At 40.9% G+C, this 16,245-nt stretch overlaps 1 protein-coding gene across 2 annotated transcripts in view; it reads left to right on the plus strand.

Moving 5' to 3' along the window:
* The window catches only part of CREB5 (cAMP responsive element binding protein 5), a gene marked incomplete at its 3' end in the record, with an annotated part of 207,744 nt that overhangs the window by 107,479 nt on the left and 84,020 nt on the right, over positions 1 to 16,245 (plus strand). Inside the window, exon 1 of one of the 2 annotated variants that reach the window (XM_083866144.1) lies at positions 3,537 to 3,722. The exons of the other annotated variant lie outside the window; for it this stretch is intronic. Within the exon in view, the coding sequence (XP_083722270.1) occupies positions 3,676 to 3,722 (47 nt within the window). The 5' untranslated portion in view covers positions 3,537 to 3,675. Of the gene's footprint in view, positions 1 to 3,536; positions 3,723 to 16,245 lie in introns of those variants that run through there. 2 annotated transcript variants of the gene reach the window in all.

Raw genomic sequence — 16,245 nt, forward strand, 5'->3', positions numbered from 1 at the left:
ATTTTCTTAATCAAGCCTCTTTAAGTGCCAAGCAGTGGAAGAAAAAAATAATCAGGTTATTCTGCTTTTATCTACAGGGTCTTTGCTGATGCTTTGGGCCACTGATTGACATAGGAAAAAGTCAGTCCCAAGGGCTGAATGAGACACACTCACCTAAAATGTGTGTAGGACCTGTAATTTGTCCATCCACAATCTCAACTGCAGTACACCCAGTTCCTTTTTACAATACGCATTTGGGATAAACCCAGGGCACTCTGACGTTTGGGCTCTTAAAAGTCAGAGCTTTCTGGTTGTTGAGACTGGAAACTTACAGCAGAAGCAGTGATTTTTGTCAAGTTTCAGTTACACCAAACATCTGTGGTGTGCCCCACCACCCTTTCCCCAAGGATGAAACATTCTGCAGGGAGGGTGTTGCAAGAATTCCTGAACTAGACAGCTAAGCTGGAGTCATAACTGTCCTGGCCAGGGCCCTAGTTTGAGGAAGGCTCCCATTAGAATTAAAACATCCCATAACTCTCATCACAACAGGCCTATTCTTGATGAACATGGAAATTTAGGGCTGGGGTTGGAATGGGGGGAGAATGAAAAGACAGACAAGTAAACAGATAAAGAGGGAGCTCTTGCATTCAAGTGGAATTTCCTTTGAGCACAGGACATGCTTTATCATTAACTGGTTTGTCACAGGAAGGAAAAGGGGAAAACAGTGTTTCCTGTTAGGGGGAAGAAAAAATCAATAGGCTTTGGAAATACCTGCCTAGAAAGAACTTTTTGCTTGTTTTCCCATCAGCAAGAACAAATAAGTTTTTAACTCCTTTTGAGCATGATGTCTGTTTTAAAACAGTCTATTTCTTGAAATAGGACTTCAGTGTAAATGTGTAATTTAGAAATGCGATTCAGACTGCTTTGATCGTTCTTGTTCATTTCAGAAAATGCTCTTACTCCTGGAAATATCTTGTATAAGACATTGTTTTGAAAGCAGTTTAATTCTTCTGAGTTTGTGTCTATGAAAGTAATAATAATTAGAAGGGCCATTTGCCATACACACAGAATCACTCCTGTGATCTTACGGTTAAGATGGGCAATGGATCTGCTATTGCTTCTGGTGAACAAAATTTTCTTTTGGAAAGAGAAGACTTACCAAGCAAGTTCTCAAAGCCTCAAGAGGACAATGAACTACCCTGCACCTCCTTCATCATCTCTTTGGTTGCATTTTGCTTTAAATATCTATGGTGGTAGAAGTGTGGGTTTTTCAGAAGAGTGAGAAGAGGCCCAAAGAGTGCAGGAATGGATGTATGTGCACAAGCAGCCCCATGGCAATTTGAGTTGCTCAGGGTAATCCTTTATCTCTTTAGGTGGCAGCTTCCTTCTTTGCAAAGCTGGACCAGGGGATTTAAAACTGTGCCTCAGTTGTAGCTGCGTTCCCATTCTGTTCTGAGCCAGAGATCTGTCCTGGGCCCATGACAAAGTTTACAGCAATATTAGTAGTTAACTGAATGAACAGAAGCTATGTCATCCAGCAGTGTAAATGTAAGAAGACAAAATAAAAAGAAGGAAGGTGGGAAGATGACCTCTTAGACACGTACGGAAAAATGGGTGGAAGTTTCATTTTTTTAAATAGAGAGGGAGAAGTGGGATAAGCTTAAAAAATCCAGCAAGGCTGGAATTAAAAGAGGGCTTTAGGAATGATCTAACTTTTATTTTATTACATGACAGAAGACAAAAAATCAATAGCTGGTAATTCAGACATAAATGAGTTATACAGGCCATTGACACAATGGACCAAACTTTATAACAACCACATCTGATGCTGTCAAGCCACAGGCTTCAGTGGCGCCAGTAATAATTATGGCTGATCACCTCTAATTCAGAGCTGCCTTGCTTGATAAAGGTGTCACTCTGAGTGGCTGCAGCACCAGTATCAATTGAGGATGTCATCCAGCAGGTCAGGTTGCTGTGGAGAGCTGTGTTTTTTTAATTGAAATAGGGCAAACCCTTAGTTCTCCTCCTCTCGTTCTGTCTGTAAAAATCATATATGTCTTAAAAAATCATTTGAATTCATGACTGAATCTACTTGAATTCAAGATCAAACTGTGACAGAAACTAATAGTGTTGATCCATAGAAATATATTCTAAAGATAATTTAAAACCATAAGAGTATTCTCAGGAGGAGACTTTGGTACTATACAACAATCTCTGTTGCACTGCTGCTGTGATCAATTAAAGAACCCACCCCAAAAAAACCCCAGTGTGGTAAAATGCTACTAGGCAATAGAAATTGGTTTTCCATAAACTTGCCTCACAGTAAGGAAAAAAAAGGAAGCACACTGACTTTGCTGTTTTCCTACCGTTTTCTAAATTTGAGCGGCATAAGTGCATTCACTGAGTGTTGGAAAACTGAGTTTCACTCAGACATACAAGGTGTGAAGTGGCTTTGTGAAAAAATTCTAGATCTATAAAGAAAGGAGACACTTTTAAATACCTCTACGGTGTTTCACATGCCATTAATACAGTTTGATGTTGAAACTATTAGTCTTTGAATTGCTCAGGGATGCTATGTGTGCTTAGGCATTTTCATTGATGATGATGATGATGATGATGATAACGACGACATAGGTTTTGCATTCTTTTGTGGACCAACTGCTTGGTACAGCACTGAGTGCAATCGATGGGGAGTGATGAACAGTGAGAAAGCCCTCTGTGGGGGAGGACATGGGAGGTATTTCAGCCACAGCCGCTGTAGCATTTAACATCAGGAGCACTTTGAGGAGACAGAGCACTTTGCACCACAATAGCTTATCCTCGTGTGCGTGAAAGTTTATCATAGGCTCCATTTAGAAACATTCTCTATGATACAGAAACCAGACTTGTGAGAGAAACGCTGGAAAGGCAGTAAGAGCAGCACAGCAATGAGTTAGTTTGAAGTTTGCTGTGCTGTACGGCTTTTCTGGTACTTTTTTCCGTTGTGGGGAAAGAAGGTGCCTCGCACCACCTGCGTGTTTGCATACGGTGCAAGAAGCGGCCCCGTCGTTTTCCATCAAAACCCTGGGGCTCAGTTCCAGCTGTGCTCTGCCGAGGCAGAGAAACCCCGGTCTAAGGCATAACCTCCAAAGCAGCGCTCTCCATCTCCCAGACCCACACACACCCCGCTGCTCCCCGGCTCCTCCGCTGCCCTCCCCAGCTCAGGCTCCATCTCCCTCCTCTTCCAGTGGCCGGATCTTCCCGAAGCGCGGCCCGTGCGGGCGCTGGGGAGCGATGCGGGCACTTGTGGCGATCCCCGGGCACTGCTGTCAGCCCCGTCCCCGGTCCCAGGGTTTTCCTGCGCTCCGGCAGGCAGCTGCGCCGGCCCTTCACAGGCAGCACTGTTTCTTTCTCTGTTTACTCGTTTCCAATGGCAATTGCACCACCGAGTCTCAGTACGTCTGGAACTTGGCCTGGGGCTGTTTTGGTTACATTGAAGTTTTTGCTTCAGCGCTGCCAGATTTAAATGGTGACTTCACCAGCACTGAGCTAAAAAGGAGAAAAGGGGAGGAGGGAGGTAGTGCAGCGAGCGGGAGCGAGGGAGAGGGCCAGGGCATTACATCATCGCTTGGACGGGAATCAAATGGGAAGGATATGACTCACTCGGGCTAGTTAAGCTTTGGCTCAAGTTCTACATACACTCATTCCAGGGCTCTCATGTTCTGCACCTCAGCAGGGAATTCAGGCTCAGTGATGTCCATGAGGTTTGTTTTTAATTTTCTTTTCCTTTTCTGATTTCTATATAGTTTCCCCCCCTCCTCGCCTTCCTTCTCCTCCTCTCCTCCTTCCCTCCCGAGTCCCCCTTTCCCACTCTTTTCCACTTCTACAGAGTTTGTTTTCTGGTGCGTGTAACCTCAGCTCTTAGGAGCAGAAGCTGTTTTTTCGACCAAAGCAAACCCAAACAAGGAGCGCAGCAAACTTGAGAGAAGTTTGGTAGTTTGTTGTGGTTCGGTGTCCCCCTCCTTCCATCATTATGTTGTTCCTAATCGGAGGAGACAGGGAGAGAGTTAAAATGCGGGAACCAATGGCTTGGACGGTGATGTAATGCTGGAACTGCAGGGTTGTTAAGTAATGTGAGAGGAAGGGGGTCAGGGTTGCAAAGCATTTACCTGCTGTCAAGGGGCTTTAAGTTTATTATCAATTGCAGTGACTGTAACTGGCTTCAGACTGCACTCTCTAATTATTCACAGACTCCCCTTTTTTATCTTTTATTATTAAAAGTAAAACTATATTACGGTATTTTAAAAAATGTGATATTATCACAGCTGCGAATTATTTTCCACCGTGTTTTTTTTTTTTTTTTTTGATATTTTTTTAAATGGCCCGAAACTGGATGTCTCTTTCACGAAAAGCCCGGAGAGAGCAAAAAAGAAAAGAGAAAGGCAAAAAGGGGTGGTTCTTCGAGCGTGGCTGGCGAATTTGAAACTGTTTGAAGAAAGCTCTGCCTAGCAGAGCGAGTAAAAGCTTCTACTGTTGGAAATCCGCTGTAGAAAATAAAGCGTTTGAGGGAGCCAGTTTGCAGAGCTCATCTCAACGAGCCTCAGCTTTTCATCCCTGACACTTATCAGCAGTGTTGTGATGCTCAGCTTACCCCGGGCTGTCTTGCCTTTGCTGGGACCACGCAGGTCCCGACCCTGCACAGCAGATCCCCTCCTGTCACTGTCCTGCTCTCTAGGGCTGCCAGGGCCTTGGGGCACCTGCCTAAATGGATTTCCTTTGCAGGACTGAGCACTGTGCTTGTCTTACTAAGTCTGTCAGTCTCCCTACAGACCTTTTAGTCTTTTTTCCAGAGCTAACAGTCTCTAGGTCTGGTGTGGAGTGAGGAAAGGTACCTCTTCCCCGAGTTCCCTGTGATTGCTTTGCCCTTAGGGTGGGCCACAGTTTAACACTGTGCCCGTGCTCCACTGGCTATGTTTAGGTGTGGGATGAATGGGAGCTATCAGGTGTGTGTTGGTGTCCTGAGGATACCCGTTCTGCTCGGCAGAGCTCTGCATCAGGTTTCTGTGTCAAGAGCTGTCTGCTCTTAAGGTATGACTCTCAGAAGTGCCTCTTTCAAAGGGAATTTTTGTCTCTCAGGGAAGCACTGTATTGGTACCCACTGGAATTGCAGTGGACTACAGATTTGTTTGGTTAACTAGACAGCCTTAAACATGCTTTGGAGGGTTTAGTGATTTTATTTTTTTTCTTTTTAAACAACCTGTATTGGGGACTGACCGAGCAAAATAGCAAACAGTGTTATTCTGTGGTTGGTGGCAAAACCTCCCCCTCTCTTTCTGAACAAGACAAGAGCTGTGGCCAGCTCCTGCCTCCCCTTCCCTGGTAGCCCTCTGCAAAGCCATCTTATGTCGACCTGTTATGTTCCTGCACTTTATTCACAGATTTTCCCTAAGTGCCCAGATTTTCAAGCTCCTCAGTCCACTGCTCAAGCACAGGCAATTGCTCAGAGGCCAAAGCTTTATCATTTGAGAGCCCAGGCTCGGCCGCACCCGGCCCTGGCCCACGTTGCAGTGCAGATATACCATATGGACTGGATTGCGCAGTGCTCTGTTGAGGAGGTGTGGGTTGAGGAGGGAGCTGCTGCAGGAGTTCCCGTAGGATTTCTGACTCATACTTTCTCCTAGAAATGTTGGGAAGTGCAGCTCCACAGACCATCAGAGTAAAGCAGTAAAGCATAGTAGATTCTTCCCTTTGCCCGCCCGCTTTAGATGTTGGGATGGACTTGTCTTCACTCTTTCCCTTCCTGTCTTTTCTGGCCAGAGACTTTTTTTCAGGAAAAGTTCGTCAGTGTTGTCCTAGGATAGTGTCTAGCCATATTGGCAAGATGCTGGGCAGAGGATAACAGACTGTCACACTTAATCTTTCCTCTGCAGAAATGCATCCCTGGCTACTTCTTTTATAAAAACACATGTAAAATATGCTGTGCAGTGTGGCCTGAAAGTCTTTGGGTATCAGATTGCATTCCACAGGGGTTCAGAGTCTCACTTGTCTGGTACCAGCTATTAACATGTCACCTGTCTGGACGGGCAGCAAAAGAGAAGGTCTTGGTCCTCTGGACAGTGTGGACTGACTGAAGACCCTGCTGTGTGCTGAAACTTTCACAAATTACCCACCCTGCTGATTCATGCTCGGTGAAGTTAGGTGGAGGGTGTAAAGATGTGCACTTCCAGAAATACGCTGCAGCTCTAAGTTACAATTTACTGCTGCCACTTCATGGATTTCAACACAGCACCACAGGAAAAACAATTGTAAAACTTCTTGCAAAAAGCTGTTGTTGTGAATTCCATATGCATATACACATAGGTGTGTGTGTATGTATGTATGCTGGTTGTTGAAGCAACAAAACGTATAATTCATGAAGTGTAACCATATACCTGTCCAGATGAGAGTCAGACAGCTCTGGTTGTGCTTGACAGGTGCTTTTGAAATGCACGCTCTTTTTGGACAACAACAAAAAAAGGAAAGTAGATGCCTATTTGGATTCCTCTGCTGCTAGTTGCTGGCACCCAGTGTGCAGGTTTGCCAGTGGACATGCAGCTTCAAGGTCAAGAGCCCTGACAGTCAAGTTCCACATGTTTGAAGCTAGGTCTTTCGGTAAGAGGATTTTCTTATTGAGGGATGATATCTCTAGGGACCTAATTTTTAAACAGCAGCCAAGAGAAATGTTAACAGTGTTCTGAAAATGAGCATCAGAAGATATATTCAGAAGCACATGTAACCTGTCAAACAAACCAGAGGCCAAACACACCAGAGCTTGGGAGTGATGTTTGCACTGGAGAGCCAACTGTGCGTGGTCGGCCTGTGAAGAAAGGCAATCTGCTCCTAGCAGAGCCTGGCTGGACGAGTCCCAGTAAATTTTCCCCACCAAGATCCCAAGTAACATTTCCGCCTGCATTACTGAATGTGTGCATTGGCAAAATATCTGCTCTGTAAGCTGTGTGATTTCAAGCCATAATTTGGTGCTCCTTAGCTGGTCTCTGCATGCACAAAAGAATTGGCTCTGTTGTTGCAGTACAAAAGCAAGAGGTAAATATCAGACAGCTTGTTTTTATTGCAGTGAATGTGATCCCTCTGCTCCTGAATTCCTCAGTTTTTGTAGCTCTAACTTGAGACCTTTGCCTTGAACCTTTCTGGAAGACTTGGTTGATGTTTGTGAAGCCCTGTGAAACTTTCAGAGCTGGTGTCCTGTGTGCTGGGATCAGAGCAGGTCAGGTGTTGGACAGAGGTGGTGGCAGGGCTGGCCGCTGGTCAAGTTTTGGACCCAACAGGCAGGAAGACCAAATTGTTTCCTGCACTTGTGTGGGGGTGCCAGGGCAAAGTGTCCTCCTGTGCCCTTCCCCATCTCTGTTCTCTCACCTTTCCACCCTTCTTTTGTTCGTCCTGCACATGCCTGGGCCATGCTCTGCCCAAACTGTTGAGATCAGCTTTGCTGAAAATTACACTTCAGATCAAAATGTGAGTTAGGTTCCTCCAGTGTGAAGCGAATGCTGGGTCTTTCTCTGCAGCTACAGATGAACCAGATAGGAAGGTAATTACATCTCATTCCTATCTGACTCTCTTATTTACCATAATCTCTTTTAATCCCTTTGATACTCATCATAATAATGTTAATCTTAATGAACTCATTTGGTATTAATGCGGATGTGATTTGTAAGTTCAGAGCAGGCTTGCCATCCTTGTTTAGCGTTCATTAATATCCACTTAACTGTGTTTATGCTCTCTTTCTCCTGCAAATGGACTTGCATATCTTTGTCTTCCACCTAGATGATGTGGCAGTTTCCATAGTGGAACTCTCTTTCCACATTCAGGTTTGTATTTCCTTTCTGTTCTTCTTCCTACTTACAAGATCCCAGAGCAAAGAGCTGTTGGAAACACTGCATCCATCTACTAGTGGCTCTCTGTACCCTGTTGCTTAGTCATTTCTTCCACTTTGACTTCAAAATTGAAGTAAGCCTTATCCTCTTATTTGTCATTCATGTGGCATTCCTTCTTAGATCACTTCAGAGATATTACCTTACTATAGCCCTTGTTTTATTGTCTCTGAGGGTGAACAAGTAAGAGACAAAACCTCTAGTCTTGGCAAAGAGACAAATTATTTGTTGCTTACTACCGTACTCTCCCCAAATGCTTTGTTTATGGGTGGGGTACCTTGCCCAAACAGTTTCCAGTGTGACCAGCCAATTTTAGTGAGTGAAGACTACATTTGGATGTTGAGCCTGATCCAAAGCTTATTGCTGTGAATGGGAGAGCTGAGTTGATGGGCTTGGGATAAAATCTGTGGAACTCAGCCTCTTTTCAGTCCTTTGAGCACCCACGTATTTTTCAACATCTCTAGCTTTGGAATGTGCCCTCTTGAAAAATTACTTGTTCAGCCATAGTGATCCCAGAGACTCATGAACCTTGGATCTCTATTAATGTGTGATTTCCTTTCTACGTGGGTGCTTGTGTTTGTTTTTAAACGTGGCATGGAATTTTTGTGTTGTGGTACTTGCTGTCTCTCTGCTTCCTCCTAACATGTTTCTAAAGCCTGTATTGTCAAACAGCGTGAATTATTTTTCAGTCCCAGTGACACACATTTTGCTTTTTATGTCTTTTGAATCCTGACAGGGCCAGGAAAGTATCATTTACTTAACACAACACTGTTTATTCCATCCTCACTTTCATTCTTTATTTTATGGCCTGATGTTTCCTTGTAGCATCAACTTCCAGTGCTAAAATGAGTATCGCCATTGAAAAGATACAGCTTTTAATTTACTGAAAGATTTCTGCACATTGTAATAAAATTAGCCATTCTCTTGGTAAAAACTGCTAATCGAGAGTGAGAATCGTAGTATCTCAGATCAGCACAAGCTGTATTTCTGTGGTGATCTTTATTTTTACATCATATCTTTAATTCAAGAACATTGCAGGATGTTTTGAAAATTGCAGCCATTAGTCAAACATATTAAAGTTCTATATTAATGTAAGTACAAGGTGTATTAGTGTAAATAACAAGATGTAAAGTTTTACTGCAGATATCTGCAACTGTTGTGCTGCTCTATGACCACAAAGAATATGGGCAACATACTTCAGATAGGCACTGTTTTCTACAGATCAATAAATCTGTGCCCATTAGCAGAAGAAATAATAATAATAATAATAATAGTAGTAGTAGTTCATTTTCACAAGCTCTGTCAAAAGTAATGTCAGTTGAATGTCTTACCATACTGGAAAAGCCCATCAGCACCAGTAATTTTATATGTCAGATTTAACATGAGATAGTTTTTTTCAAATGAAATCTTACAAACCAGAACAGAAAAAAATTGCTAGACCAGATTCTTCCTTGACCTCAGTTTAAGGCAACTCAGTATCATGTCAGAAAAGTTCCAGTACTGTATTCTTTGTTATCATTTGGTTTCCAGGTCAAAATGAACTTTTCTTTCGCTGCAACTAAGGACATGAGCTCTATTTCTCTTGTATCACAGAACTGCAGGAATTCTCATTGCTGTGAATACTTTTCAGTTTTCTGATATACTTTGAATGAATGAGTTTTTTAGGAAACTCATGTAGAAAAAAGATTGGCTGAAAAATCAATATAAACAGTAAATTAAGGTTCATTTTACAGTTTGCCTGAATGACCAGATTCCTTGCCATTGAAATCCAGTGTTTACAAGTATCTCCTGTGGCCATTAGTATGACAGAGGGACGTGTTGCACAAAGTGCAGATTGGTACACAGATGTGTGCACCTATTTGTGCATGTAGGGAGTGTGTGTGTGAGTGTGTGTTTTTCCCCCATCTTTGAAACTGTAAGGCAAAATTAACTTCTGCTATTCCTAAGCAATCATACCAGAAAGAATTTATCACCTGAATAAGATTTCTAGGTGCATGACTTAAAGGTGGTGATATTGGTGTATAAATTTGATTGATGGTTTCTTTCTTTTTGAAATTGACACTCTATTAGCACCTCTCAGCTCTCCCTCACATTTAAAGTTTTTCTTCAAGAAGAGAAATCAAATTCAGGACATTTCTGTGCATCACTAAGTGTTTGGTTTGGCTTTTTACTTGCTATTTTTGTGCTGTATGGAACTTTTCTCAGCTACTGCAATTCAAAATAGATATTCTAGTATTTAGTAATTAATTAAGCCAGTTTTTCATTGACAAGGCTTTGTAGTGCCCTGTGAAAAAACCTGCAGTGTATACTTCAAGAAAAGTAACAAACCTTTCCAGCGATATTTGTAAAAATATGCAAAAAAAAGAGTGAACGTTAGAGGAAAAAAGCGTATAGAGATAGTTGGAAAAGCATGAATTTATAAAGGTCTTCTAAGAAAAGCGAAATGCAGCTGATTGAAAAGTTTCCAGTGAGGCTCAGTTATTATTAAAATTTGAGCTTTTGACAACGATTTTTTTCAAGAGAAATTGGGATTTATTTTGTTGACAGATACCTTTTTTTTTTATTTAAGAAAGGTCTTGAAAAAGAATGCTTTTTACTTGCTGTGCACTGAAAGATGATAAAGCTTTGTACATTTCATTTACTGTTTGATATTCAGTGTCCCCTCTAAATGGTTCTGTTAATTCTGATTTGTTTCTCTGGGCAAATTCCCAAAAAGTGTGGCAAGTAGCAAATGATAAAACAGGCAATAATACTCTGGCATTTGCACATGATACATTCCAGAGTTTTAAACTTTGGTCTCACCTGGTCTCGCCCAGGACAAGTCCTTGATTGAAAGCACAGCCAGCTGCAACTCTAATACCTCTTTCTTTTTTCCCTCTTAATAGACAGTTCTTTATCTTGCGGAGACTTGTTTTAAAGATGGAATGCTCCAATAACAGGATGCTTTGGAGTGTAGATTGGATTGAGCTGGGTGGAGGAAATGTCTGTGGCTTCCCCGTGTAGCACTGAGCACAGGAGCACTGAATTTCAGCAGCACATCTGCACTGGCATGTTTCTCGTGCAGAGGAATTACCAAATAGGACAAACATTATATATAATAATTAACTGATTGGTTTAGAGTCAAATATTAGGGTTTACCTAAACAGTCCCCAGAGGACATAGAAAGATATTCTGTTGTGAGGAGAATACAACATTTTTGCACCCAACCAGAGTCTGGGGCAGTTTTGGGTGAAATTTGCTTGGATTGTTGAATAAATCCAAACAAATGGGCACCCCAAAACTGCACACATGTTCTTGTGTGAGTCTGCAGTGACTTCCTGGAAGGTGGATCAGTTGGACAGTGGACTGATGGCATTATGGATATCTTCCCTAGGCTGAACAGAAAGAATTGCCATGGAGGCAGAGACTGGGGGAACTCGGTTTATTTACCCTGAAGAGATGGCTACCAAGGGATCTAATTGCAGCCTTTAGCTACTTACAGGGTAGTTACAGAGGAGACAGGGTCTGCCCCACTTTGCAGCATAAAGACAGAAGACAACAGGCTCAAGATTCAGTTAGAGAAAATTCCATGAGACATAAAGGAAGTAAGGTTCCAGCAGGAGGACTGTGGCAAGGCACAGCAACTGGCTGGAGTTGGTCTCTTGCTACTGGAGATTTTCACACTTTGTCTAAAAAAAAGCCCGCAGCAGCCTGCCCTGATACTGCATTTAGTCCTGGCTGGAGCAGTAAGTTGGACAAGGTGACCCTCTGGAGTGCCTTCTGACTGAAACTTTTCTCTGGACCTGCACTGGGCAATGATGGCAGCACGGGCTGTCTGTGCAGGGGGTGGAAGCAAGAAGAATTTTGATGAGCAAAAAGCAATAAGAAGAACAGAAGGTGAGATAAGAACATAATGTGACCTAAAGCATATCCTGTGCCTCCTTGTGTCCACCTTGTCTTGAGAAATAAAGAATGCATGCACTTGACGTAATACCCTAAATGTGGACTCTGAATTGCTCTGTGCTTCAAGGTGCTTCATTTCCTAACTTCCCCATCACACTGTAAGTGACAGGCACTCAAGTTTTAGTCGATGCCTGATAAACGTGCAAAGACAAAACAGAAATAATGAAAACCAGCCATTTTTTGGCTTAAATGTTAGCCAAAATACAGCCAAATATGTTTTCAGTTTATAAACAGCTAAAGGGATCTTTTTTGTTCCTCAACTAAGCATCTGAAGTTATTGCTTATAGTGAAGAATTGCAAGAGAATTCTAAAATCCTATGGGAAAATCCATCTCTGATATATTTCCGAATTAGTCAGCTCTTTACAAGTACCCTTCCCCTTCTCCTTTTTTCTTTTTTTTGAAAGAGGTGATGGAATTAAACCATAACAAAAAAAAAACCTTTCAGCATGTTTTGCAAAACTAGATGAGTAGGTGTGGCCTTTGTCCATAACTGTGTGAGGAATCCATTTGCTAGTATCCCTGTAAGTTCAAATGTATGTTTTACAGAAACTTAGCTAGCAAAAGCTGTTCCCTCTATAAAAGTAATGGCAGATTAATGTCTTTTTGCAGTGAACTCCCTGTATACCTTATCCTGCATTCATATTTGTCCATTAACTAGTGACTATCCAATATGCTATCACTACTATCACATGTAAAATCAAGCATGCTTAATTATTTTATTATTTCAAAATCAATAATTTATTATCAAACAGAACATGAAGACTGAGGATCTGTATATGACTTTCCACTGACAAAATTTTCTGGAGTGACACTGACTCAATCTTATTTTTGTCTTGAGCTAAATGCCTCAGAGAAGGATGTTCAAATTTATGAAGTTTCTAAAAATGCAGCCTTAGAGTGTACAGCCCCATTCTCACTATGGCCCTGGCATCTTCTTTATTGTTATGCATTCACCTTGTTTGCAGACTCCTTCCTTGTAATCAAGGCAGGCTTTGTCCTCTTAAAGTGCTGTGCCTGATGCTTCGGTAAATGTCAAAGATGATTTTGCACCACTGTTGGATGCAAAGCAAATCACGGAATCTGGACGTGTGGTAAAAACTTCCTGGCTGGACGAGCTAATCTCCTTGGAAAACAAAACAAAAAGTCCCATACTTTCCTGTAGAATATTGTATTTTCCCTTGAAAACAGCATTCCTGCGGAGTTAATTTATTACTGAATCTAATCAGTCTTTAAGATAGCTTTGAAATACCAGTGTTAGTTCTGTTTTTCATTAATGCATTGATATTGATGTTCAGGTTTCTAAATAGCTGTGAAAATCAGTTAGGAAAAATCTAGGAAAGAAGATGTAAAAGAGGAATGAGTTGGAATGTTGGGTTGTTTTTAGTAGAGCAGGAAATGAATAAAAACTGACAGATTTAAGGTTTTTCTTTTGTGTTATTGGTGTGCTTCATGCAGGTGAGCTGTAACAGTAACCAGTTTTATGTGAATAACAAGCTTGTTGACTTAGTTCCTGAAATTAAAAATAGTAATTTAATTGAAGTCAATATGATTTAATTTCATAATTATTCTGTCCAAATAAGCAACAAAGACATTCTTGGATTTTCAAGACATTACATTTTTAAAATAACTAGGTAAATTTACAGGCTAATATGGCATTTCAAAATGGAATGTTTAGAAATGCTAAAAATTTCTGCTTTACCAAATATTCTCTTCTTCTCCACTTCCAAGGTTTATAAAATACAATTTGTTAATATTTTTGGCCAACCTGAAAGTGCTGCTCTAGCTTTTAAGCTTGACTGCAATTTTCTGTATAAATCACAGCAGTTATAGTGCAAGAGAATTCACTGTGATAGAGTATATTTAATTTGCACATACTCTGTAGATAATTGAAGTCTCTATCCTCATGTAAATTCAGGGGTTTCAGTCTGTAACAGAAGCCTCTATAAAAAGCTTTCTGTCGTTTTTAAAACAAGCATGGCACCATTCTCACAATGAAAAGTAAGGGAGTTGATGCAGAAAAGGCTTTTGCAACTTAATTTTTTCCAGTGTATCATTGTCCTCGGCTGGTGCAGGTTTCAGGGCCAGCACTGCATTGTGCTGTCCTTTTGTCATCTCTTCACCTGGTAAAACTAACTACAAGTTACTGTGGCTGAAGAAATCTTGCAAGGTTTGTAAAACTGAGGAATATTAAAGGAGGGCATGTAAATTCATGTAGCTAGATGATTGCAGGATTGGAGACTAGATGTCCATAGAAGACGATTGAAAAAAAGTTGTTTTTTCACCAGTGACAGTTGCCCAATAACTCTTCACTTTTAACAGCATTTCCAATCTTTCAAGATCTCTGGGAAAGAGCTTCTTTTTGTGGAAACCTAGTGACCTAGAGAGTAAAATAGAGAGTTAAATCTTCTCTTCAGTGCCTTTATTCCCTGGAGTTTCAGTGACTTGTTATTTTGTCTGTCTGGGGTTTTGATGATTTGAAATACCAGAGGGACCCTGTGAGAGTTTTCACTTTCACAGAATCCTGAGGACTGGTAGTCAGTAGGGCAGGTGTGACTGGATGCCCACAATGTTCATTACATTTGAAAATCATGTTTTTGTTCCAGTGGAGAAGTTCTCAGTTATTTTTTCTTCTTCAGGTAAGAGTCAGAAGTTAATGAGGAAGCCCATAAAACTTCATTTTAAGATTGCATTCTTTAAGTCATAAAATGAAGGTCCTTTGGGTGAGACAAAATGTACTAAATATTAAACACATCATTCAAAATGACTATTTTTATTGAATGGTCTTTTTCACAAAGAAAAAGAAAAAAAAAAAAAAAGAAAAGAGCACAAATGAAAAATATGTAATCCTCCATCTAAGAGGAAATCTATCAAAACCTAACAAGTTTTCACGTTTTTTGTTTTTGGTGAATAGCAAGGTTTGGCTATGATATACTTTCAGTTGGTAAACTTTAAATCCCATAATGTGGAGTTCTCATTTTGTTATTTCTCTTTGCGCTGATCCTTGATATATTGCTTTAAAAAAAAGCCTGAGCAGTTAAACCATAAGTTTATATCATGTCAAAATGTACTAATGCCATGCTCCTAATGTCAAAATTTTAATTGATTTTCCCGTATTCAGGGTTAGGAGGGGGCTGTATCATGTTCCACTACGTCATAAAAACAAAAATATTTAAAATATGTTTCAAATAAAATGAAGGGGGAGAAGAAAAAATGCTTAACTTAGAAAAGATGTGGGATTCATTAACAAAGGAAAATACTGGCCACGGACCAATGGCAAGCCAAATGTTTTGCCAGCAGTTTGCAGTTCACAGTCATCATTGCATGTCACTCCTCCTGCTGCACCAGCCCCTCCAAACATATAGGCCTTCCTTTTAAAGAGAAACCCGTCTGGTTTGAGTTGAATAAATTAATCTGGGTTTACTTAGTTTAAAAACAAAAATATAGAGGGCCCAATTTTATTTCATTATGCCCGTGGGTAAAGCAGTCTAAGGTAATTACAACCACAGCGCTGGTTGCTCTATCTTAATTAAAGAGGTTTTTTTTGCACAGAGGTTTTTGCACAACATAATAAAATAGTTTGTGGTCTGGCTAGCCTCAGTATCACAAGAGTGTACTCACTTGAGAAATTGTCCAGCTTTTCCAAAAGCTGAGGCCCTTCCACTGGAGAAGAAGCATGGAGCTGCTCAGCAGCTCAGCAGAGCGCAGGTAGTTTACAGTAAGGGCACCATCGTAAATCATGCAGCAAACAACCTTTCCTATAGCCCCGTACACTAAGTGGTAGGCTTGTCAGCAGCAATGAATCTGGACTTCAGTAGGTCTTTAAGCAATAATGTGCTCTGCAATGTGCAACACTGGTTACACACCTGTAACCAAACCTACCTCTTATTTTTCCAAACTTTCCTGGTAGTATTTTGGGGTTTCTCTCTCTCTCTTTTTTTTTTTTTTTTTTTTTTTTTTTTTTTTTTTTTTTTTTTTTTTTTGGTAGGAGTGTGTCTCCTTTGCAAATAAATATGACTTATTGCTTAGCAAATAATTTTAAAGAAAAACCATCAAAGACATTTAAATAATGTACTTGGCATGCTAATTAAAAAAAATCTCTGAACTCAAATCTCAACAAGCACAGGTGAGATGGCCTGTTATTAGAAAAGTCGAAGGAGGCATGTTTGCTAGTTGAATAAATCAAGTAGCCTTGTAAAAACACTGTCTCAGGGATGATTAAGGGTAAGTGATTTTCATTACTATGTTAAGTTCTCCTTTCTGTTGTGGTGCTTTTTATATCTCATCAAGCTTAGCTATTTACTTATGCTGCTTTAAAAAGCCCCAGCTCCTCACTTAAATCATGACCCAGTGCATCGATTCAGAAAGACAGCAACCCAAGCTAAGTTGACTTAATGCTCAGGAACCTGACACGGGTCC

The sequence above is a fragment of the Zosterops lateralis genome (genome assembly GCF_965231275.1).
Source record: "Zosterops lateralis genome assembly, chromosome: 1".
Taxonomy (NCBI): Eukaryota; Metazoa; Chordata; class Aves; order Passeriformes; family Zosteropidae; genus Zosterops; species Zosterops lateralis.